Below are 24,234 nucleotides of genomic sequence, written 5' to 3'. Positions count from 1 at the left end.
GCCGCAACGCCTCCCCGCCAAGCGTGTCCAGGCGTGTTTCAGTGCCACGTGTCTTCGTATGTGCGTGTGTGTGTGTGTGCCCACGCTTGTCAAAGCGCGGCAGCCGGGGAGCGGAGCTCCCCAAGTGAGGAGCCAGCAGGTCTGTCCGTCGGCGGGTTGGCGATGCGTCACTACACTCGGCTCACCATGTCTCTCGGCTCGACCGTGCGCGCCGTCGTGGGCTCATGCTCCGCCGTCGCGTAGGCTCATCCCGTGACCTTCCTTCTGGCCCGCGACGCCGAGAGTATAAGAGCAGCTGCCCCCGGACGCCAGGAGAGAGGCTCCGATTTGTACTGTTGAGTTACGTGCTCTCCCGTCTCTCCACTTCGGTCGACCTGACCGGCCGCTCTTTTGCTATGTTAGAATAAACAAGTTGTTCTGTTACCAGTCTACTCTTGCTTTGCCGGGACCTTCGGATGCTTCCAGTGCCCCAGGCCGCCAGGCCAACGCTACCCTTGGGGCTTGCGACCCATTTGCAATAACGGGCGTCAGCACCGAGTCCCCAACATTGGGAAACGTTCTACTATCAGTAGAACGGCGTTCTACTCATCTCATTGTTACGGCGTGAAATGAGCCGGTATTCTTTACTATGCGTTGTGCGACGCCAACTGATACGCCTCGAAGGTAAGTTCATCGCTGCAGGGCAGCCATAGACGACGTACTGATTCCATACATTATTGACGGCCCGTTTCTGGAAGGTGACTATATATTCTAACGCGATAGGTCACCGATCCACACTCCACGTGTGGTGCAACAACAGCTAGAAAAGCGCGCCAGTCACTCTCTTGGAGGGGCCGCCTCAATCCCCGGGCGCCAACATCATTTAAAATGTCTGGGGCTTGTTGAAAGTATCGCTGGCGCACCATCCCCTCTATCAGTCGCCCGAGGATAGGCTTCGATCCACCATCCTCAGCGACTGAGACGTGCTGCGAATGAACACATCCCTGATCAAGTCATTCTGCACTTCACTGCCGTCCAGGATGAGCGCTGTCATCGCTGCCGCTGGGGACATGACGAGAAAGTTCCGAGCGTGACGTGTCCAATTCCCCGCCGGCGGGCAGAGTCTGTCTGGTGTAGCGAATGATTGTCGAGAAAAATCATTTCCAGCTCATTGTCTGAACCTAAAACATTCATTTAATCGTATCCGTTTGTTTCATCGTGTTCGACTCCCATAGTTATCATTGTTGAGTGCTTTGTTTTCCTTTCGAGTCAAACAAAGACTGAACACGTTGCGCGCACATCTTGGTGCGTCTTGTCGCTGCTTATTACGGTAGCACACACAGTGAAGAAATATACGTGCACTGCCCCTGACAGTAGCACGCTTCCCGACAAATGAGGCCAGCGCGCGCCGCCGTAGCAGACGACGCAGATCACAACTCCGCCCCTCGAGCGTCTGCGCCTGCTCGAGCTGCTGCCACCGCACGACTCCATTGCTTGCCGCATCGCGATGCAATACGTTCCGAGTTTTCCCCTAAGTGTGAAACAGACTGTACACGCTTCTATTTGCCTTTAAGAAGATCGGTACGCTTGACGATTATTTTTATGGCCGCAATGCGGCGAAAGGGCAGCGTCTGCTTAACCATGTAAGTGACGCTGAGCAGGTGATTCGAAACGACATCGTATGTACCGCCGGAAAAATCGTCAGCACATACGATGCGGCACATACATACGGCACATACGAGCTAAAGTCATTTTTGCAGTTTCTCACAATATGTTTGATACAAATCCGTGTTGTCTCTGATGGCGACAACGGTCTTCCATCGACACTGTGCGGAAATAAACAAAATATATCGATGACTTAAATGATATTGCGCGACAAAAAACGACACGGACGTGAGAGACGACACACCAAGCGCATGTCGTCGACACACAAAACGCTTGGTGTGTCGTCTCTCACGTCCGTGTCGTTTTTTGTCGCGCAATATCATTTAAGTAATGGATTACCAACTTGCCCGGAATGCTGCTCTCAAAAATATATCGCTGCATAGCACAAGTATGACATGCGAACATAACTTTAACTAGTGCGTCCCCTACAATATGGAATAGAGGCAGCAGTGTAGACAGCTTGGCCATTTTTTAACAGTGCTCAAGAGACGGAAGTTGAAAGTATTTGTAATCATTCCTGCTTCAGCAATGCCGGCGCGACCAAGACGCGGGCGTGTATCGTCCAGCAACTCGATCGATCGGTGCAGTGGTGAAGCGGGAATGAACTCTGGTCATGCTCAATGCATCGTGCACATATTCACTTTCTCGGCACGCGTGAACTTCGGCCACTGCTAGCGCATACAACAGAAGTGGTTTCCATTCTTGGGCAGCGCACACATAAACGAAACACGAGAAAGAAGACTGGACAAGCGCTCGTCGAACAACTTAAAGTTTTTATATGAATAAAAGGATTATGTACCGAGTAATTATTAAATTCATGTGGGTTACATATAAAAACCGCCATACACTCAGGAGTGATCAATGAACGAGCTCGCTTCGTTTTCCAGTTGTTTACTTCGCTCGGCGCACCGCAGTAATCCATGTGTGTCGTCTGCTTATTTCGTACCATTTTCTTGTGAATCGGCAGAATTTCACTGGTGGCATCAACCCTTTCGTGTTTACATTGCTGTCGGGACAGTTAACAACACAATAATAATTTCCGGTCATCCGAAGAGGCGCCGTCGCAAACAAGAGACGTTTCGCGCGCAGCGCGAACTGAACGCGGGCGCGACCGAGGGAAGCGGCGGCGGAAACCTACACCCGTTGGACATGAAATCGTTCCGCCAGGGGAGAAACGAGCGCTGGCGTCTAGGATGAAACTTGGCGTGCGGTCGTCTATATAGCGAATTAACTTATCAGTACCGTATTTTCTCTGTTACAACCACCTGGATACGACATTCTCCAACAGAACTATCAGAAAAAAGAAACATTGCATACGCCCCGCATTTAATAATCGTGCTCGTAAATAAGGTAGTTCACCGTGTATGACACATCTTGCAAACCACAGGTCAGGTCCCTTCTGCAAATGCTACCTCAACACACCACACATGAATGAAAAAGACAGAACACCGGGCAAGTGAATTAGCATGTCATGGTAATTTTTATTCTGCAGGCAACTGATGCATGATACCAGAGCCACATGATATTTAACCCAATGCTTCAATCCAATATTTTATCAGAATGCTTATTCTTATCATCTAAAGAAACATGAGATTACACTTCATTTGCCGATGAGTTTCTGTTGCATGCTTACCATGAGCAACCCTGCACAACAAGTACAATAGCCTTGCAGTAATAATTTTACCCCACGTACAAATGTGGTCACATTGCATGTACATACTTTTACCATTTACATCCGCTGGCCTCGTCATGAATGCAGACATACTAGCACCCTCTCAGAATTACAGTACACCAATGGCAATCCCATAGGATGCACTGTTGTATGAAAAACATGTTACAGTTCAATTAGCCCAATGTCTTTTAATACAATTCCCGCAATTAACTTTTTTTAAAAGTTACTCGTGAGATTAACAAGTGGACATGAAGAGCTACGTTGTGCATTTGTGTAACCAGAAACATATTCAACTAAAAATTTGGAACTTGATGTCAGTAAAAGACAATGTAGCAAGTGGTGTGCCCATAACAGCCTGTATCCTGTTATTTTTACTTAATTCTTTCTATTCTTAATTGTGTCAAATGCCACCACAATGAGCGTTTGGCTATATTTAGTAGTGAACAGTCTAGTTTGCATCAGTGCATCAGTAGTAGGTATGCCTTTCTCAATGCTCTTTTCAGCACTTCCCAGTCTATGTAAAAAGTGAAAGAAAATGCAGATACCAGATATAATGGCAATTAACGCACCAGCACTCCTGATGAAAAGAAGGCAAAGAACAGCTAATGACGCTCAAATTAACATTACAACAGGTACACAAGAATACATATAAAATTTACTGGCTTGATGCCACCAAAGGAAGACTAGAAATAAAAATGAAGAAAGAACAATGGTTTCAAGGACTTGCTTCACTATTCGCAGAATGCTAGTCTGCTTTAGGGAGAAAAAAAGTAGTACAATGGCACTCTTCAGCAAGTTCTCTAATTGAGTGCAATCGAAAAGGAAAGCGCATTCATTAGAGCTAAAGCTGAACAAGAGTGCATTCTGCTTTAGGTGACAGGGCAGCGTTGTCTTTGCTGACTCATACGACGACAAGCGCCCATGGTGGCACAAAGCAAAGGCTCCAGCTTTAGTTCTAGCAAGTAACCATTCTATTACTACCTTATAAAGCTTTGTATTTACAGAGTATTTGTTTCATATACTCAAAACAATTCATACTATTGTCCCCAACCATTTTTCATTTCATGATAGCACCAAAAAAACATCAGGGACCATACCTGTCCCAGAACTTTCCTCTTGAGCCTCGGCTTTAAGTGCCAGAAAAGAGAAACACCGTATCACAACTGCCAAAGAAATTACAGTGACATGGACTGCTGTGAGGCTTGGCACACTGTTAATGAGATCAATGCTTTAAAGTGGAAGTGCAGGCGTGTCCAGACATGAGCCTTACATGAGAAAAGTGAACACATATTGCGAATGATGTTATACTCGGCAAATGAAAGACCCTGCTAGTATTTGCATTGGGAAAGAATGCCATACAAAGATCTTCATGTCTGCAAAGATCATAAGAAAGAAACCTGTCTCTTCTCCACCATATGTACCTTTAAAGCTTGGCCTGATACTAATGCAACACACTTTATGACTCTTTATGACAAACAGATGCACGGTTTAAAAAAAATAAATTAAGGCATGCACACAGCTGTCTGCTGTTTGTCACAGCAAGGTGTGCAGGCAGGTATGCCTGTCAAGGGTGCTCACTGACAGTAAGCAAATGAACAATATGACAGCTTATGATCTCTCAGTCATTCCAAATCTCCAGCTCATGACATAAATGATGACAATGCACTTTCTCCGACAGTGGATATTTGAGTTGCGCCTAACTTATGAGAACAGGCACACCATATGATACAATAGATATAACTTGCCAGGTTTATGTGTTGCAAAATATGTCTAAACTCTGTACAATGCTCACAAACTTACGAGGAAACGTGTAAACAGCATGAAAGCAGCTGAACTTAAACACTGAGGCCTGCCTCTAGGGCACTCTTTCTTCGACAGATGTTTACTCACCGCATCACATTAGCCACTATGGCTCAAGAAAATAATTGAAATGAAACCATGTCTTCACATGAATACTACATGTCCTCCCAAATGTGTCACACACTGCAAATGGCTCACACCCTTCCAATCTCTTAACAATGATAAGCAAGCATCAACCAGCAAGCACACAGTATCTCAATGAAAAGCAAGGCAGCAAGGTCAACAGAAGTCAGCACACACACACAACGCAAAGGAAATTACGAATGTTCTCATCTAAACTGTTTTGCGAGGTAGACCCAACTCCAGCCAAGTCACTTTTCGCCCATGTCTGCTCCCATCGTAATTCAATACAGCATGTTACTTGACATGCCTGAATTCTCCTTTCAACTTTTCTCAAGAGTCACTATTAACTATTACAAATGAATCAAAAATGCAGATCACGAAGTTAAGTTTTGCACTAAAGCCCAAATGGTACCGGTTGGTAGTTCACTTTTTTAAGTTTCTTCAGAAAAGCAATGAATGAAGACGAAGCAAAGAGAGGCAACAGGCACTGGGTCCTTCTTGTAAAGCAACCTAGCAGACATGCATCCGAGCTTATGCAAAAGACACCTAAACATCTAGTTGATGCTTGAATATTGTTGTTAACAAATGCAAAAGTATACTTCATCGCAGCTTTAGTCACATGTCACTTTTGAGCTTACAGCCTCTTATACAGAGGTATAAGTGTTCACTTACAATGCACCACGTTAGGGCAGTAAAAGAACTTGATGCATCAGGCTTCTTTTCAGTATTTCAGTAACACAATACCTATTATGATTGCAGTAACAATGTTTACAGAAAACTTAGTGCAATGGTATACAGGCACTCAAACTGCAGACCTCAGCTGAAACAAAAGCAACTCAAACAAAGGAATGTTGAGCTTACATAAGAAACACAAGATCTTGCGTTGATCAATAGAACAATAATTAAGGGCAATGATAAAGAATGGCCAAACAAAAGATTTCTTCAGCAAGCAAAGTTAAAACCGTGTGGCTTTTCACTTCCACTACTTGGGGAACTCTGAGTATGCTGGACTGCAGCAGGAACATAGCAGTGCTTTGCTATCCACACACACACACACGTGCAAACAATAGAAAGTAAAAAATTACCTGAAGCATTTTAGCATTCAACGTGCGATGACAGAGAAACAATAAGCCGTTTTGACAAAGCATGGGCTTGCTGAAAAACAGCCCAAGTCTGATGCAAGGTTTCACTCATGTTGAAATGAAACTGCAACCTAGGTCCAAATAATGATTTAAGTCACTAATACCAAAAGGACACAGGTAGCTAGGTTCCAAGCAAGGTCCCTTGTAAGACATTGGTGTGAACGAGGCCACATGTTCAATCTCATAAAAATAATTTCACCGAGAATGTCTTCTATAAAGGTCAAATCATGTCAGAGCTGCAGCCATTCCTTTAACATGTGATATCTTTACGACACTTCTCTTGTGGTCAGTGTGTGATGAGAGCCATTCCAACTATTAACATCGCCTAGGGATATTGAGGAGAGAGGCACACAACTAGAAAGTATGAGAAATTTTTGTGAAATCTCAACACTGGCGCTTACTTGACTTATATTCTTTTTTTTACCCTCCCTCCTTCTCTAAAGGCAGAGTTCCAGTATCTTAGTACAGCAGTCCATATGTCAATGCAGAAAGCTTGCTAAAGAAAATTTCAGTAATGAAGGTTTACAAGTCGATCGAGATGTTGCAAAAACTACAAATAAAACATGCAACCTTCATAGGTTGACTCAAAGTAACAAAAGTATTGGCAGCTGCAGTTTTTCTTGCAAAGATGTCAATGCTGATTATGAGATGTGCTACAATAATGAAAATGTCCAGCAGCTAGAAATGTTATCTGAGTTTCATGATTACTACAAATCAGTTTTTTATCATCAGGTTTAAAGTCAGCATCTTAATTCTGGCCAGCGAACAACGGTACTCCTTGTCTCCTGCATATGTGTCCTCATAGTATAATGCTGGTTTTTGTGTCAGTTCAAGTTTGATGCTACATTTCGACCACACCTGTTTGCTGTTAATGTATCCATACCTTTCACAAGCCAATGGTCACAGAACACATACTTTCACCGATCTGCAAAAGAACACTCATCCCTGAATGTACACAGCAGCAGTCCAAGGGACAAGACAATACAGCACGCAAACAGCCGCCCCGCAGACACAATCACACTTTCAAAAAAGAAGAAAAGAAAGGGAGGGGTCAGCACATTCAATAACTCCAGATCCAGCAATGTCTGTTCCGGTAGTTCATCCTTCGTCTCACTTTTCCTCTTTCGTCGCACTCTTCAATTTCACTTTCTTTTTCTCATGAGTGACACGCCTGAGCAGTTCATTATACTTGAAGAGTACTGTACCTCAGCAGCTTGTGGAGAGTGGCACGCTTGCTGAGCTATCACGGCTTTTTCGCGTGGAGCACTACCACAAACTTTGATCCAAAGGGGGAGGCGTACTGAACACCCAAATCACGGAAGACGTGACAGGGCACGCCAACATCGCATAAGTAGAGACCCGTAGAGGCAACAATGCGTTCATCCATTGCCAGAGGAAGGAGGGGCATGAGCACCCACTGGGGAGTTGGTGTCCCTGTGCTGCCACCAGGTGGCGGGTCGACCCACAGCATTGGAGCTTTACTTTGGTTAATCCAGTTGGTCATGGTCGCAACTGCCATTGGATCGGCTTGGCTTCCACCATCTACAGAGTCCAGACTTGCCAGCACCATGTCCACTCTGCTACTGGAAAGCTCTATAGACAGAGAAAGAGTGCAGCAGAATGAAAAAGCAATAAAAATGGAGAGGCACAAAACTTGAGATGCTGGATAAAAATTTTACGTAAGAAAGGTTTTACAGTCCATGTTACGCACCAAATTTCGGTGCAATTTGCATACAACACTGACTGTTGACAGCAGCTTATGACTCTCAGCTCACTCATTACATTATTATATTTGGCCAATAGTGCAAGGTAATATAAGAGAGTTATTGTGAGACATTTAAAAGCAAAAAATATTTATCCTAGAAAATTTTGTTTTCCAGTAGAAAGGCTTAGATTATTTGCAGGACCATGAAATTAGGGCTGCTGCATAACACAGTCCTGTCCACTTATAACGGTACTACATATAACGATATGTGTTATAATGATGAGTTGACATCAATTATCGAGAGAGAGAGAAAAGGGAGGAAGGAATGGCAGGGAGGTGAACCAGACCAATTTGCTACCCTAGACGTGGAGAGCGAAAGAGAGACAGAATACATGAGTCTACATCACTCTTTCACATGCGCTAAGCTAGGTTCAGCATGTTTACAGTGGGATAGTCAAGGCTGTTGCCTTCAGGTGCTGAAGAAGCACTCGAATGGCTTTCTGGGCTGATGAACTGTGAGGCCAGACTCTCAACACCTTTACCTCTGTAAATGGCCTATGGTCCAGTCTATTCAAGGTACACTGGAGAGTTTGACATTGATTATCGAAGCGAGAACAGTGGCACAGAAGATGATTGATGGTCTCTACACACTTGCACTTAGCACATCGGTGAGTCTGCCATTCCAATAACAATAGTTGCAGGAGTTAGTGGATGCTACTCCTACCCACAGCCGACACAGTAGTGTTGCATCACGTCGTGAAAGGTTTGCTGGTAACTTCAGTTTCAGTGATGGGTCGAGGCTATATAATCAACGGTTAGAGTTCTACGGTTAGAGTTCTATGCCAGTAACTCAACGCGATGGTACGTGCGAGACTGCAAAGCTCTCTTGCAGCGTCTTCTCTCAATAAAGTTATAAGGAGTGTCAGTGCTCGAGCTTGGGCATATCGGGCAGCGTCATTGATGAGGTGTTTACCAACGATGCCACAATGTCTCGGCAGCCCCTGAAAGATTATATCATGTCCTCGTTCAGAAGTGCAATGGCAATGGCAATGCCACTGTCCGTGAGTGAGAAAACTCAGTGCCCAATGTTTTTTTAACTTATTCCTTTTTTTTGCACCTCTCTCCTTCTGCCTGTCTCTCCTCAATACCCTTCTCCACACAGAGTAGCACGTCAGCGATGTCTATACACCAGCTAAAATCTCTACCTTTCATCTCTCTCTGCCCATCCGCCAAAAGGCCCAGTTTGTCTACGGTTACCGGAATACCGGACGCACTCAACGCTGCGAAAGAACGCTCAGAATGCACGCTGCTTGGATAGATCTCATGGGGCATTGACGGCCAGGCAGGTAGCAGAGAGGCTGGAGAGGCTTCGTGAGCTGGCTCCAAGACAACAAGAAGTAGATGACAAGACATCATATCATGATGCAGAGCCAGTGAAGGTGGAGCTTGGCCCCGATCATTTGGCAAACATGTTGAGGAGAAAAGGCACGGTTAGGGAGGAGCGCAACTTGTAACTGTCCGTAGCTCTCATAATATGAGACGGTCCACTTAAATTGTGGTGATAATGTTTTACTGTAGCTGTACCCTACATGTCTACAAGATTTGTCAAAACCGTTTCAAGGACCCTTTAAGAGCAAACATGACAAATGTGTCCACGATGATACAAGCATGGACATATCTGTCTACATGCATGCACAGGCAGTTCCATAGTATGAATCACTTCAGCAGACTGTGAATCATGTGATGCTAAATCGCCATTTTAAGCCCATGGTTATAGTTGCATTGTGCATTTAGTTTGTGGAAAAATTATAAAACTATATTATTTTCCAAGCCATCAAAAGTCCTATTTCACATTAAATTTGTGGTCACATTATATTCGTGCAAATGAGATAATTGCTACATGCTTTTTAGCAGTCAAATTAAAGTTGTCTAAAGCAACAGTTGGATTTATTAAAAGCTATTAATGGAAGCTGTTAAAGCATTCCTCAATGCACAAAATGCAAAAGAACTGAAAACACCTGCTCAGCATAGCACAAGCTGAGTGATGAAGGAACTTGGCACTTCCAAGTTATTAAAAAATTAAATTATGGGGTTTTACGTGCCAAAACCACTTTCTGATTATGAGGCACGCCGTAGTGGAGGACTCCAGAAATTTCGACCACCTGGGGTTCTTTAACGTGCACCTAAATCTAAGTACACGGGTGTTTTCGCATTTCGCCCCCATCGAAATGCGGCCGCCGTGGCCGGGATTCGATCCCGCGACCTCGTGCTCAGCAGCCTAACACTATAGCCACTGAGCAACCATGGCGGGTACTTCCACGTTATGACTGATGAGTCAAGAAAGGTGTCTAGCTGAAACCGGAATGAGTCAAGTTATGAGATGACAGCAATGCAAATGTGCACCAGAGGCTATGTCATCTGTAGCAGTGCCACTTTGCATGAGCTCAATATGTCTGCACAGGCAGAAGATGCCTTTCTTTTAAAGGACATCAGTGAACTCAGACATTAAGGAGTAGTGACAGGGTGTCTACGAAGTTGACATTCCAAATTCCCTGAGCTTTCCAGGTTTTCCCTGAGTGCCTTTACAAAATTCCCTGAGTGACACAGAACATTGTTTTATGCCCGACACTATGTCACCCGATGCTGTCACTTTCTAGTAAGCATGCTAAAAAAAAAAAAGAACTATTTAATCCAGTTTGAATACTAAGTAGTAGCATTTATTTTATTCACAAAGAAATCAGAAGGGAGGGCTTAGTAAAATGCACAGTGGATAAAATATCTTCGAAAAAAATGGTAAAACTCATTGGAAATCGAGTTGAACATTTTCAAATACGAACAAAAAGGACATGCATACAAAAACAAATATTTTTGAATATCCCTTCAGTCACGAATTATGATCGACTGTCAATACGTGTGTGAAACATAGATGGTGCTTCAGACTTCACTGAAAGTGAATCAAGACGGTATAATGACTCTTTGAGCATTTTATGCTGAGACATCATAATTACATAGTAACTAAATATTTGAATATTATAAAGTCAGTAATGCTATGTTTCTTCATAAAAAGTATTATATCACCCGCTGGAATTACATGCACAAGTTATTCATTAGCCTCAAGCATTTCAAGAAAGAAAAAAAATATTTCGAGGTTGCTACCGACATTGCCTACGTCAAATGTCACGTAAAACACGGCAATGCCTTCACCAAAGCGGTACTCTGTAACGATACATATCCCTCAGAAGTAAAATGAAAGTAATTTAGGTTATCAGAATGTTCAATTTACCCTAACCTTAATGTTTGTGTTCTATTCCTTACTATCACTGCACATTCCTTGATATCACTGCTTCAGTCACAGCGTCCACAAATATAGATGCTGTGACTGAAGGGGATATAAACAATTTCTATCAATTGACAGTAACCTCATTGGCAGTAAGCACTTGCTCTCTCAATAAGTAGACCCAACGTGCGTTCATGTGCTTGGTAGACTCAGCCTTGTATGCATAATTCCCAGTGCGTTTTAAGCAATGTGCACCTGTTCAGTTACTTTGCTGCACACTGTGCACATTTTCTCATTGTCTTCGCTGAAATATGCAAGTGCAGCAGCCACACATTGCTGATGCAGCTGATGCATCTGTTGCTGCTGTGCCAAAACATATGCTGATTGCGGCTAGCACTGCGGTAGAGCACAATAAAACAATGCTCAAGCATTGGGCCTATTTTTTCTGGCTTCGATTTTATCCTGCAAGACTGCCTCCAAGTTCTTTTCTTCCTTCACAATAACTGGTGGCAACCTAAGAATGTTGTGGCAAGTACACTGCTCTCTAATCAAAAGGAATTTGTATAGAATAGCCAGCCAATAATGACCACTTATTTTAATGACATCATGACGAAGACAAACTTCTTTGCAATATCAGCGTCTCTCAGTGACTATGTTTTGGCAAGCAGAGGCATAGAGAGCAAATGCGGATCCATTTTGTGCTTAGATGATGATGATGATGAAAAACTTTATTTATCCCTCTTTAAAGGGAAGGGGGCAATGGAATAGAGGGTGGGGGGAGGAACTACTTGAAGTAGGCCTCCTTTATCCTCTCAGCCCACTCCAGGAGGGCCTCGTGAAGATCGGGCCTGGAGCTGCGCAAGGCAGCCTCCCACTGCTCCTCAGTAGATAATTGCTTGAGGAAAGGGGGAAGGGGGTGCTTAGGGCACCCCCACATGATGTGGTTTAAGTCTGCTTTGGGAGAGAGACAGAATTTACAAGAGGGAGAAAGGTAAATGGTGGGATGAATGCGGTGGAGGAGGTAAGGGGACGGAAGGGTGAGAGTCTGCATCTGTCGCTACAGAACTTCACACCTACGCGGGGATTTGCCCATGAGTGGTGGAAAGGTTAAACGGTCTAATCGGTAGTGTGTGCAGATGTTGTGGTAGGTAATAAGTCGATCCCGCGCTGTAAACGGTGCCTCCTCCGTGGCGAGGTCCGACACATCTGATGCCTTAGAGATTATTCTGAGTGTTTAAATTCTCACTGAGTACAGGGGCCTAGGCATAATAACCCTGCAGTAAGAGAGAGAAAAATATCAGGTACGATCTTACCTGCTAGAGTAAGTCGCACTTTTCCCCCACTTCTGCGGAACAGAGCAATCTCGGCTGAGAAGAGTGGGTCCACAGGAGCCAAGCCGCCAGCCAGTAGAGGTAGCTGCCAGAGTAGCACCTCGACACCATGATTAGCCAGCTGCCGACCACAGCACACCACCTGGCTGCCTTGCCGGTGGCCCCCACACACCAGCACTACTGTGGGCCGCTGGTGGCTATTGGCTGGGTTTAGCCTGCGGCAGAGGCACCCCAATGATGCACATGCTTGGCCGTAGGACAGCAAAGATGACAAGGCCCATGCCACAGTCAATAACGGTGGACGACGTACAGCTATACAACTGTTCACAACTAAACTTCACCGAAACTCTGAACTCTCATAACCATATCAGTTAAAAACACTCCACATTTCTACATATGGCACCACTAATTGCACAAAAACTTGGGGTCTTCTGACTGTCAAAAAACAGAAAGAAACCAAACAAGTACAAAACCCTGTGCCCTTAAAAAATTCTTGAATGGACTGAAAATACCTCCTCTGCTGTTGGCATCAATAAGGTAGCACTGACAATCCATAGCTCTCGCTACTTGCAAATGCAAAGGAAAGCTATCTAAAATGACTACCGATTTATATTAGAGATAAATCATGATATAACAAACTTCAATAATATAATGAAATTCTCGATATAGCAAAGTGTTTAAGTTATTATAACTTCTTGTCCATAGAACACCATGCATTTCAAACCTCAATATAATGAATCATTTAACTTTTTATAACTTCTTGTCCATAGAACACCATTTAATTTAAACCTCAATCTAATGAAGTGTGTTTATACACAATTTCAATACAACGCAATTTCGCTGCCACCGCAAAGAAATAGCGAGGCAATAAATGGTAACTTTTTCAGATGCAAGTGCTAAAATGGTTGAATTAAATGCAGCTGCTTGTGACCGTACCTCTCAAATCACGTGCCACGTGACCAATAGTGACCACTGAAGTGGAGCAGCATCACGTTCCATATAAAGTCCAAGTGCAAAAAGATCCTACATATGGCTGAGCACATATGCAGCAAGCAGCATACCCTGTTTTAAAAGTAATCTGTCATGTTTGCAAAGACTGGGCTAGACGAGATGGGGGGGGAATCATGTGTGCTGTCTTCCCGCACATTTAATACTGGAGGTCACATATTCTTCAGTTTCGTAGATGTGTTAAGGTGAGAAGCAGATGAAGCATTCGCTCCTCACTGCTGGCGCTACTCTTGATAGTGGCGTCACACTGCGGGCGACACTATCAGCTGAGGGGGCAGAGTGGGTGCGATAGCATTGCTAGCTTCGCTTTGTACCACCGATATGAAGATATAGCCAATTCTCATTAATTGTTTTTCTCATACAAATTTGTTTTTCATGATTGCTCAATAATTCGAAAAATTCTGCGGGCCCCTTCCATGTAAGTAAAATCCATCAGAGACTGTTTTATTGGCATAAAAGGTCGAATTTCAATATAACCAAATTTCAATTAATGAAGCAAATTGCCAATTTTACCAACTTTGTTATGCCAAGTTTTAACTATTACATAAAATGAAATTTCGCTCTTCCTATGAAGGAGTACTGAGGCAGTAAATCGAAACTACCATGAGCACAGAAGGTGGCATGGTTGAATTACATGCACAGAGGATGGCATGGTTGAATTACATGCTGTTGCTTACATGCGCACCTCTCAGATTGCGTGCAGCACAGAAGAAAGCTACCGCCAAAGTGGAGTAGCATCCGATAAACATTAGCAGTGCTAATACTAAACGTAAGATCCTCTTGCTATCATGTTACACGTAAAAGTCCAAGTGCGATGAGATCCTACTGCGAGGTGGTCTGTGCTCGATTCGAAGGCACATTAAAGTGAAAGGCAGACGAAGCGCTTGCTCCCCTAAGTCTGTCCTCTTCACATTGGTAGCGAGTGTTTGCAGACATTGAGTGAGATTTGTTTATATTTACCCATGCATGCATGACACCATGGTCGGTAATTTAATTAGCAAGCATGCCTTTTGAGAAAGATAGTCTGCGAAGTTTACGTAGGTGTGATATTTAACAGTGACCAACCTGAAGACTATAAATGATGAATTATGGAAAATACATGCTAAACGTCGCTGTTGCAGTGTCTGCATGAAACAGTCCTGCATGCTTATATTTATTTTCATACTGAAATTATGTTGCATGGCAACTCAAGCAGGAAAAATAAAGTAAGTGAATGTTTACTGCAATTTGTATGGCCAATAAAACTACGAACTTTTGTGTGGTTGTGTAATACCTTGCTATCGCGACCAATGAAACTGTGACTTTTTTATTCATGGAACCAATACTAGAAATAATCCATAATGGCTATCAAAATTTTGGACACTGTACCAGATCTTGCTCGCAATTTCTTGGACATATGACAAGCACGCGCAACATCGCAAATTTACGAGAACCATGGCAGCCATGAACAACAGGTTGACCATTGCCTCACTTTCATGACATTTTAAAGTTCAGCTTTCTTTGCGGTGTCCAATGCGTTTTGATGCTGCATTGGTCGGACTATGCGGAGAGCAGTCCACTGATAGCATCATCCCACTGCGGGCACCGCTATGAGCCTTGGTGGGGGAGTAGATGTGAAAGCTTTGCAGACTTCGCTTCGCATTGCCAATGTGAGGATATTGACATGGCATGAAACTGTATCTTTGGTTGCCAACTCTCAAATTCAACAAGAGGAATTTTATTATTATTATTATTATTCAAAAGCGTCAAATGACCCATTGAATGAAAAAGCCAGCGTCTGTCATCTACAGAAGCAAAACAGCACCTCAATTCCCATTGGCTGCGACACCACATCACGAGTGTGCGTCGATAGAGCAGAGCAGGCAAGAGGGTACACCTGCTGCCATGTTAGCATGCCAGATGCTGCATGAGGGGAAAGGGCATTGCCGCAACGCCATGTCACCCTCGCTGTTGCTCTCGGAAGCCTGTGTTATCTGCAGGTTCCTTGTACACACAAGATCTTGCCTGCGTTCTAACTGCACCTGGCTAAGGCCAAATCAAAACAAGCCAAGCATCTAGCTTGCCCGTGAAGAGTTCATAACTCAAAGGACCGCTCAGCGGCGTTCAATTGGACGTTAACGCTATCGCATTCACAACTCAAAAGAAGCCCTTTGGTGTCCTCAGATATTCTTGTTTGTTACTGAAATTCGTTTTCTCTGAGTTCCTGATAATTCTGGTATATTTACAACCCCTTCCATGTAAAAAAAAAATCTGCTGGGAACTGTACATATTTGCATAAAAGTTTAATTTCAATATAACGAAAATAAATGTAACAAATTAAAGTGCCAATTTTACTGACTTCGTCAGATGTATTGAAGTTTACCTTACTTAAACCACAATTCCAATGTTTCTGAGTATTCCTGCTAACATAGCATGCTGTCAAATAATTTTTTATTGCAGTCAGTTGCCTTTGTTATCAAGTTATGCAGTGTGAGCCAGTTGTCAAAATCTATGACACCACAGGGAGTTCACATAGAAATACTATGAAGCCAGTGCTGGTACCCATTCTATAACTTTTATATCCTCCTCTGACTTCTTTATTTTGTATTCTGGCCAGACATGACATAATGGCTATTTGAAAAGAGTAATTCTTCTGTTTAATTGGAACCCAAAGTTTTGTTTTATTGTCCTTTCAGTCTTGACCAACAACACTCAACTTTGCAAGGTTTGATGAATGAGCAATGAATTCGTACTTAGAAACGTGCAGCGAAAAAGATGCATGCAAAAAAAAGACAAGAAGATATGGGTGCTGTGCAGTCTCCCAACTAAGTTAACACCTGGAGAAACAATACAAGTATACACAACAGATATTGTGCACACTACACAGCAGCTATATATGAGGCGTAGAACATAGAACAAACTATATAAGCAAAGCCAAGAGAAACCTGAAAGAAAATTAACAGAATATGATCAGAATGACACCAAGAAGAGCCACCTTTTTATCACTTAGAGCATCTGTATTTGTGAGATAAGGCAAATATATGTGCATGTAGTAGTGTCCCATCAGCGACTCTAAGTAATAAGGGGCAGCTTTTCTCAACATCACTTTAACTATATTTTTTCAATTTTCCTTTTGGTTTTTCTTGGTTTTACTTGAAGTGTTTCTTATGCATCATATATCAGCTGATGCGAAATGTGTGCATTATCTGTTAACATTTACACTGTTTTTTCCTGAGCAAGCTTCTTAATTGTAAGTCAGCACAGCATATGTGTTGTGAACTTTTATAAGCGTCTTCCATGCTGCATGTTTTTAAGTATCAACCATGCAAGGCAAGCGAGACCTATTATTACACACCTACGGCAACCACCAAGCAGCTGCAGCACCATCTCTGATGCAGCACGGCCAATCATCTCCAGCTGTCGCTCTGCACTGTAGCCACACTGTACAGCAGCCTCTAGGATCTGTTGGCGTAGCTGCAGACTCACACTTGGCACTAGCAGCCCCATGTCTGCATTGTAGCATTGAAAAAAAGAAACAACATTGCCAGTTATCACACAGTGAAAACAACCATAAAGACAAACCACGAGAATAAGACACAAACAGCTTTGACGATTATTTGTGGCTGCTATGAATATTTTTTATTCTTATTATTTACTTTTTGTTTTTTGCTACACAATGCTACAAATGAAGGAAACTTGCCAGAAACAGCAGCCTCATATAATATCAAACACAACTGTCCAAAGAGGAATGCTACATCACCCAAAATCTATTCATTCCCGTAGCATTGGATCAAACAAATCCTTACATACCGCAGAATTATATTCTGGCTCAAAAATATATTTTGCTGGAAGGTTGGAGGTTAACTTTTAGCAGCCAAGGGTAGTCAATATGCGCCAAATTCTCAACATATGGATATTTTCGAGAGTACACTGACACAATACAGTCATCATGATCAGGTACAATACAATGATTGTTGGCGCTAGTTGGTTATGCAATACTGGATGTAGAAAAAAAAAAAAAGAACAGCTGCACTGACCACACGCTGTAGCCAATGCAGTTGGTAGCATAGCACCAACTCTGTCAATCAACCAACTACTCGATTTTGCACTGACAATGCAATTCGACAGCTGCAGCTTTACATCTCATCTTTGACCAAGTACACATAGCTCCTCCCATGGAAAGGCAAACACAAGTCCTGCATACAAGTCACTGCTGTATACTCACAGCCAGTGAAACCAATGCATTTAAGATTGAAAGCTGAAGCACACAAAGCTGCACATACAAGTGAGGTTGTCGAATGTAATGTGCAAACTATTCTTTCATATCTCACCAAATGCACTAAAAAACAAAAGATTGAATAAGTCATTAGTCACAGAAAGATTAAATATTTTTTTTGCTAATTTGCCAAACAACAGAATGCAAAAGTGAAAATACAGTGTAAAATTAAGTCTTAAGAAATATCATATGTATAAGCAATGCTTGTAGAATAATATAAGGTTGCAATGAAGGGTCAGGTGATTGAAAATGGTTGCAGCTGTGTTTCCTTTATGGCTGCTCCCCTAGGACCCTAGTTTCTGCACTCCCTATGCTTTTTCATTGCAGCCACTGCCAACATCAAGCGTTGCATCATTGCAGCACTTTTAAATGTGATCCCACCTACACTCTCAGTTTTTCTAGCACGATGCCTAACCAGACAAGTTTTTTTGGCTCTTGGCTATGTGAACTGTCAACTTTTTTGTAGCTAAGCCTGTGTCAGTAATTGAACGTTCTGTTATGCCTGCAGTAGCCATAATAAAAGGCGTTAGGAACATGGAACGGAGTTTGTTTCAGCCTCGAGAGAGGGACTTGCGCGCAGCGCGGTACGACATCATCTCCTGTTGTTTATTGAGCCGCCTGCTCTCCGTGTCTGTCGGGAGCCGCCGACGGGCAGAGAGTGAGGGGGGCTGGAAGGGTGTGCCACTGGCGGCTGGAATGAGCGAAAGAAAGTGTGTCTTCTAGACATAGGTGTCTTGGATGTGTCGTTGGCAGCTGGTGCAAGCGGAACAAAGGGGGTCTCATAGACATAGCACATCCTCAAAACAATAATAAGCTGAGCAAGAGCTGGTAAGCATCCACGATTTTAAAAGGCAAGCATCAAAGACACTGACTCTCCTGTGTACATGTTCAGAATGCAGGAAGAATACAAAGAGTATGGTCTGCTCACTGTTGCTTACAACCCAAGATGACCACACTTATGCACAGGACCAACACAATTAGCTAGGCAACTTATACTGATCGAGCTAAACAAGCATAATGAAAATATGGAGAGCTTTTCACATGGCTAAGCATGTCTGTGCAGCTGACTAAGGCAATCATTACGTTAACTTTCCCAACATGAAAACTTTTACTACAACACGGGAATTCCTGCAAGTTTACTTGGCTAACAGTACACCAGCTCACAGAATAGAAACCAGAGTAAACCAGCTCAAAGAATAGAATTATATTATCTGTCAAAGGCAATGTTTAAAATTCTATATACTAGTTTAAAAAAAGCACCCCGTATTTTCGTTAATCACACAGTAATAGGTCGATTTTTAAAAGAAAATATAAAGGACACGGTTTCATTTCTTTATTTCGCACAGAAACCACCAGCACTAGTACTACAGTGCGGCATCATGGATTTCAGACTTTTTCATATTTGTGCCAATGTGGCTTAGTAAAGTTGGTTCAAACTAGCTAAGTTCAGTTTTTGTCTTGTTTATACTGCTATGTAGCCCATCTTTACTGATAAGATTTTATCTAGGCCCGTGCAGACACCATCCAAATTCATGATGTCACAGCAAGCAAGTGCGGGAAGTTCAAGGTGGTGTCACCACCAGACACATCTTTTTCTGGCTTACTTAGCCTCTTATCACTATAAAGCATGGCCTTCTTTGGTTAGAGAAGGTTAATCTACTCATAACCCAGATTACTTTTCTCTTTAGTGCCCCTTTAACAAATTCAGAATAATGCTACTATGTTGTTCACTTGCGTAATGCAGCTTTGCTTTTGTTTTACATGACATGTTTCACATGCTCTGAAATGACCAGTTGAACATGACATAAGATAACTTATGCTTCCCATTCTCAGCCTATCAGTTTCAGGCCTTCTTTCTAATAGCCTCCTGAGAGTCTCTCTTTATGAAGTCACTGCCATATTTTGATAGTGGCCTTGGACAATTGCAAAACCATACACAGGGTGATGGAATTTCATGCAAAAGAAGAAATTTACCAATACTCCTGCAACTGTTATTCTTAGTACTAAGGTCTGATGTATTTAGAACATACATTGCAAGATGAAGTCAAACTGCATTGCTGCAACCTTGGGTTGCTTAGCATAAAAAATATGCTTAAGCACAGCACAGAATGACCCCACACTTCAATCATGTAAGTTTCAAAACTTTCCACTAGCACCATTTTTCAGGCCCTGGACAAACAGATTGATGAAAAGTGTGGGAGTCATCAGACTTTCAGATCCTGTGTGGACAAAAAGAACTAACCACTAAGATGAGTACCCAACTGTATGCATTTTCTAGCAGGTGACAGACAATAGGGGATACAATAAATAATGGAGGCTTTTTCACTGTTAGGTTGCCTTACACAAGATGGCCAATTTCCTGCTCGCAGCACTATTGAGCCAAGTGTAAGCTTGCAAACACCAAGGATGAAGTAAGGAAGAGATGGTGGATAGAATAGCAGCATCTACTTTGTGCCTTCCTGCTTTATTTTTACTTCTAGGGTAACATTCGCCATATTGTGTGAGTCAAACGAGATGTGTAGGGAAGTGTACTTGAATTTCATGTACCCCTATTCACATGTAGGTGAACTAACCCCATAGATTGACAGCTGAAGTTTAAGGTGAAGCTTCAGATATGGTATGATTGAAGAGCTCTTACTTTTCCACACCAGAACACCTCCCTCCCTCCCTCCCTCCCTCCCTCCCTCTCATTCACTCGCTCGCTCGCTCGCTCGCTCACTCACTCACTCACTCACTCACTCACTCACTCACCGGTTACGTAATTAATCTCCTGCTTGCCAGGCACTCGGATGCGACACATGGAGTCCAGTGCGCTGCCACCCAGGATGTTTTCGTCACAGCGGTAACTGGATGGTGTGCATACCACATGGGCTCCAGACTTGCCGGCCAGAGCCGAGTAGTCGCTGCATGGTGCAGGCCGTGAGAGTGCAGCATCAATCTCATTAAACACTGCTCGCTTGTCAAATAGGGCCAGGTTCTTCTCAAAGTCAAAGTCTTGCTCCAGCACAGTGGCGTCAACAGGAGCACTAAAACAGGCATCATCACGACACCTCATGGCAGCTGTCGTAGCCCTCCGAGGCCCTTCGCCTTTCTTAGGAGCGACCGCCACAACCTTCTTCTTGGCATCTGTGAAAGAGCAGTAGTGCACACAGCCACGGGTTCAATGTTTCCGACTGCACAATTTTTGGTCGAGAAGTTCAAAACACAAAGCAGCTCACCGACAGTGCTACAAGTTAAGGTGCATAGCCTTTTGAATTTGATTTTCTTCATTGACTGATTCATTCATTGATGAGGTCCAATACCCCAAAGTAGCATATAGGCTATTTGTTGTAGTGGATAGAGAGCAACAAATTAATCAAGACTATGTGAGTCTCTCCGAGATGCACCCAACGCTCGTTACTCAAATGTTTTTGCATTTCATCCACACTGAAATGCAGCTGCAGTGGCCAGGAATTGAACCCATGACCTCATATTTAGCAGCCAAATGCAATAGCCATCAAATGACTTCAGTGGGTAACAAAAGGAATCAGTTGAACCATTACAATTATCAGTAAAGGCACCATGCAGCTGATTAAGTGGGCAACAATAGTGGGAAACTTGTTATTGCAATGTTGTTGCCTACTATGAGTTGAATCAGCCTTGCCACTAAAATTCCAAGTCCTTGTTGGTTCCTTCATTCGTGCCCTTATATATTAGTAAGCCCCTAGAGTCTGCCATGTGGAATGTGGTTCAAGTTTAATCTAATAAGGTAAGAATACTTGGTGGCCCAAAAGGCCCAGAAAGTAATTTGTTCCATTCCACACAAGTTGACTAATAAGAATTAGGAAAGTGTTTGAAGCATGTGACATTCTGAAATTAATACGATTGCTTCTTTCTGCAAGAGAGTGACACAAAATATCCCTTATGTCTTATTTGTTTTTCCACCTTTTCCTCTACATTCCCAAGCCTAATATAAACATTACTAGCCAGAGTTCAAACAACTGAGAATACTAATACAAATATATTTTATTTGATTCCAGATTTTAATTCAGTTCCTTGCGTAGTTAGTTATAGAAAATATATAGGATGTTTATTGCTTGGTTAGATACTTGAGAGCAGCACTTTCAGACTATTCATAGTCAATTAGAAAAATTTGACTTTTAAACAGGCTTATGGTTGACTGTCGGCTTTAACAACCCAAAGCAATTCAGCGGCTGTGAGAAACATCACTTAATTATAAGTTGGCAAGGTACACTTGCCACAGTGGCACATAAATATAGGCATAATTAAAGCGCTCTACCTTTCCGAGTGCCATTGACTTCTTGCAACACTCCTGGTGATTCACTGCAGCTACTATCAGATGATTTTATGATGTTCAAATCCACAATGTCCTGAGCACTATGGCAAATAAAAAAAGAGATCATTTAGAAAAACCCGAGTGCATGCACATTACCACAATCAACAACACATTTGCCAGGCCATTGTAGAACACAGGAGGGGTGTACTAATATTGCACAGTGACTGATGTACACACCAGGAAACAAAAACGTACTGAATATTAGGCTGTGATGAGATCTCACTGACACGCAACATATCAGAAATTAAGCAGCCTTGAGTCAAAATACCCTGTGACCACTATCTATGCATAGTCTACAGCATGAGACCTGAATAATACCGGTGCCACACAGTCACCATACCAGTGTCACATGACCACTTTTGATCGCTATTAAGCCCGATCCGGATCGAAATTATCGACTGTGATTGGCTCCCTCGAGCTGTTTGCGCAAAGGAGCCAATCACGTCCGTGAAATTCGATCAGGATCGGGCTTGATCACGATCAAAAGTGCGCGTGTGACACCCGTATCACTTTCGATCGCGATCGAGCCCGATCTGGATGGAAATTATCGATCGCGATTGGCTCCCTCCCTCGGATTCCGCAAAGGAGACCGAGATATATGACACCGGTCGGGTACGCCCGTGATCGAAACTGCACCGTACATAATGAGAACTAATGCAAAAGCTGACAAATGTTTCAGGAAGCATGTATATATATAATTTCATCCGAATTCTACTCGACACTGCACTGTCATGAAGAACCGGGCAACGTGCTTAGTTCGGAAAAAAAGCAACAACACAGGCAGTAAAAAACGTTGTCAACTCCAGTCAGGCCATTAAAAAAAATGTCATTCGAACTGCACATTGCATCGATTAGCAGCCAATTGTACGCTAACATATGCGTTGGAGTGTACAACGTGTAATCTGCTAAAAATCCTACTGCACTCAAACACAAATGCCTAAAATACATTTTGACTCGGGTAGAAAGCAATGACGGACGCGATTCCTTAACTGCTCGAATCGTGCCTGCTAATTCTGTGGTATTATAGCAGAAATTTTACATAATGGCTTCATTTCTGAACATATCACTTAATGCGATGTTCTGTAGGCCACGCTGCGTTGCGTGAAACAAACACAAATTTCTCTTTAGACCTGTCAGCGCATCCTTCTTTCCATACACCTTAAAGAAGCGCAAAATAAGCAATTGTTTGTGTCATGCACCGCCACTGTCACGAAATCTTGAAGGATCCCACGGGAAAAGGTTCTTTACCAGATGGTGACTTGCGGGACATGACACTTGACACCATTTCGAGATGCTTGCGACAACACGATCTGCTGCTTGTCTGTATCGACACTTTCGATCTTGCCTTGGTACGTGCCAAGGATGTCTCCGCACTCGACAACCACAACGCATCCAACCCATTGGTCACCCATGCCTCACACCGCAGATTTAACACGGCTGTATTTCACACAAAATTTATTTCCTGATCCGGTGCCGTCGCAACAAGTTTAACTAAATCCTATAGCTCCACAAGGCGAATGTAGCTTTTCCTGCTGTAGTCTTTCTGAAATTTTCGATCACACAGACGCAGAGACAAACGCTGCGTCAAACGCGAAAGGACCGCTCGTGGTGGAACAGTGCACAGTGACAACCAACTCCGCTGTTTGGTCCAAGGCTGCCACACAGCTGCTACACTGCTGAACGAAAAGTCACAAATCATTGACGATTGAAGACGTATTTCGTCTTCGCAAAGTGCTCCGAATGCCAACAACACCGTTCACACTCTCAACGCTCGGCTCTCATCCTGGGATGATGATGATAGTGATCTAAAGAAAGGAAGGACGCTTGAAAGAGGGGGGGGGGGATCCAGACCATAGAGTTTCCTACAAAATTGTAGGAAACTATGACCCAGACAGTGCGTTCGCAACAGTGCCGCAGTTGCTTAATCATAGAGTTTCCTAC

General features: G+C 43.1%; 1 protein-coding gene across 1 annotated transcript; it reads right to left on the bottom strand.

Moving 5' to 3' along the window:
- Positions 1-3,101: 3,101 nt before the first annotated feature.
- Edc3 (Enhancer of mRNA-decapping protein 3) lies at positions 3,102-24,071 on the bottom strand. The gene is made up of 6 exons (XM_050189634.2): positions 23,542-24,071; positions 22,237-22,334; positions 20,709-21,083; positions 17,037-17,190; positions 12,677-12,909; positions 3,102-7,974 (listed from the first exon to the last, which is right to left on the bottom strand). The coding sequence occupies exons 1-6, from the start codon at positions 23,703-23,705 to the stop codon at positions 7,625-7,627; spliced, it is 1,374 nt and encodes a 457-aa protein (XP_050045591.1). The 5' UTR covers positions 23,706-24,071; the 3' UTR covers positions 3,102-7,624.
- Between the last annotated feature and the right edge of the window lie 163 nt (positions 24,072-24,234).

Source organism: Dermacentor andersoni, chromosome 2, assembly GCF_023375885.2.
Source record: "Dermacentor andersoni chromosome 2, qqDerAnde1_hic_scaffold, whole genome shotgun sequence".
NCBI lineage: Eukaryota > Metazoa > Arthropoda > Arachnida > Ixodida > Ixodidae > Dermacentor > Dermacentor andersoni.
Note: the sequence above shows the minus strand (reverse complement) of the source record. Positions and strands in the feature narration are given on the sequence as shown.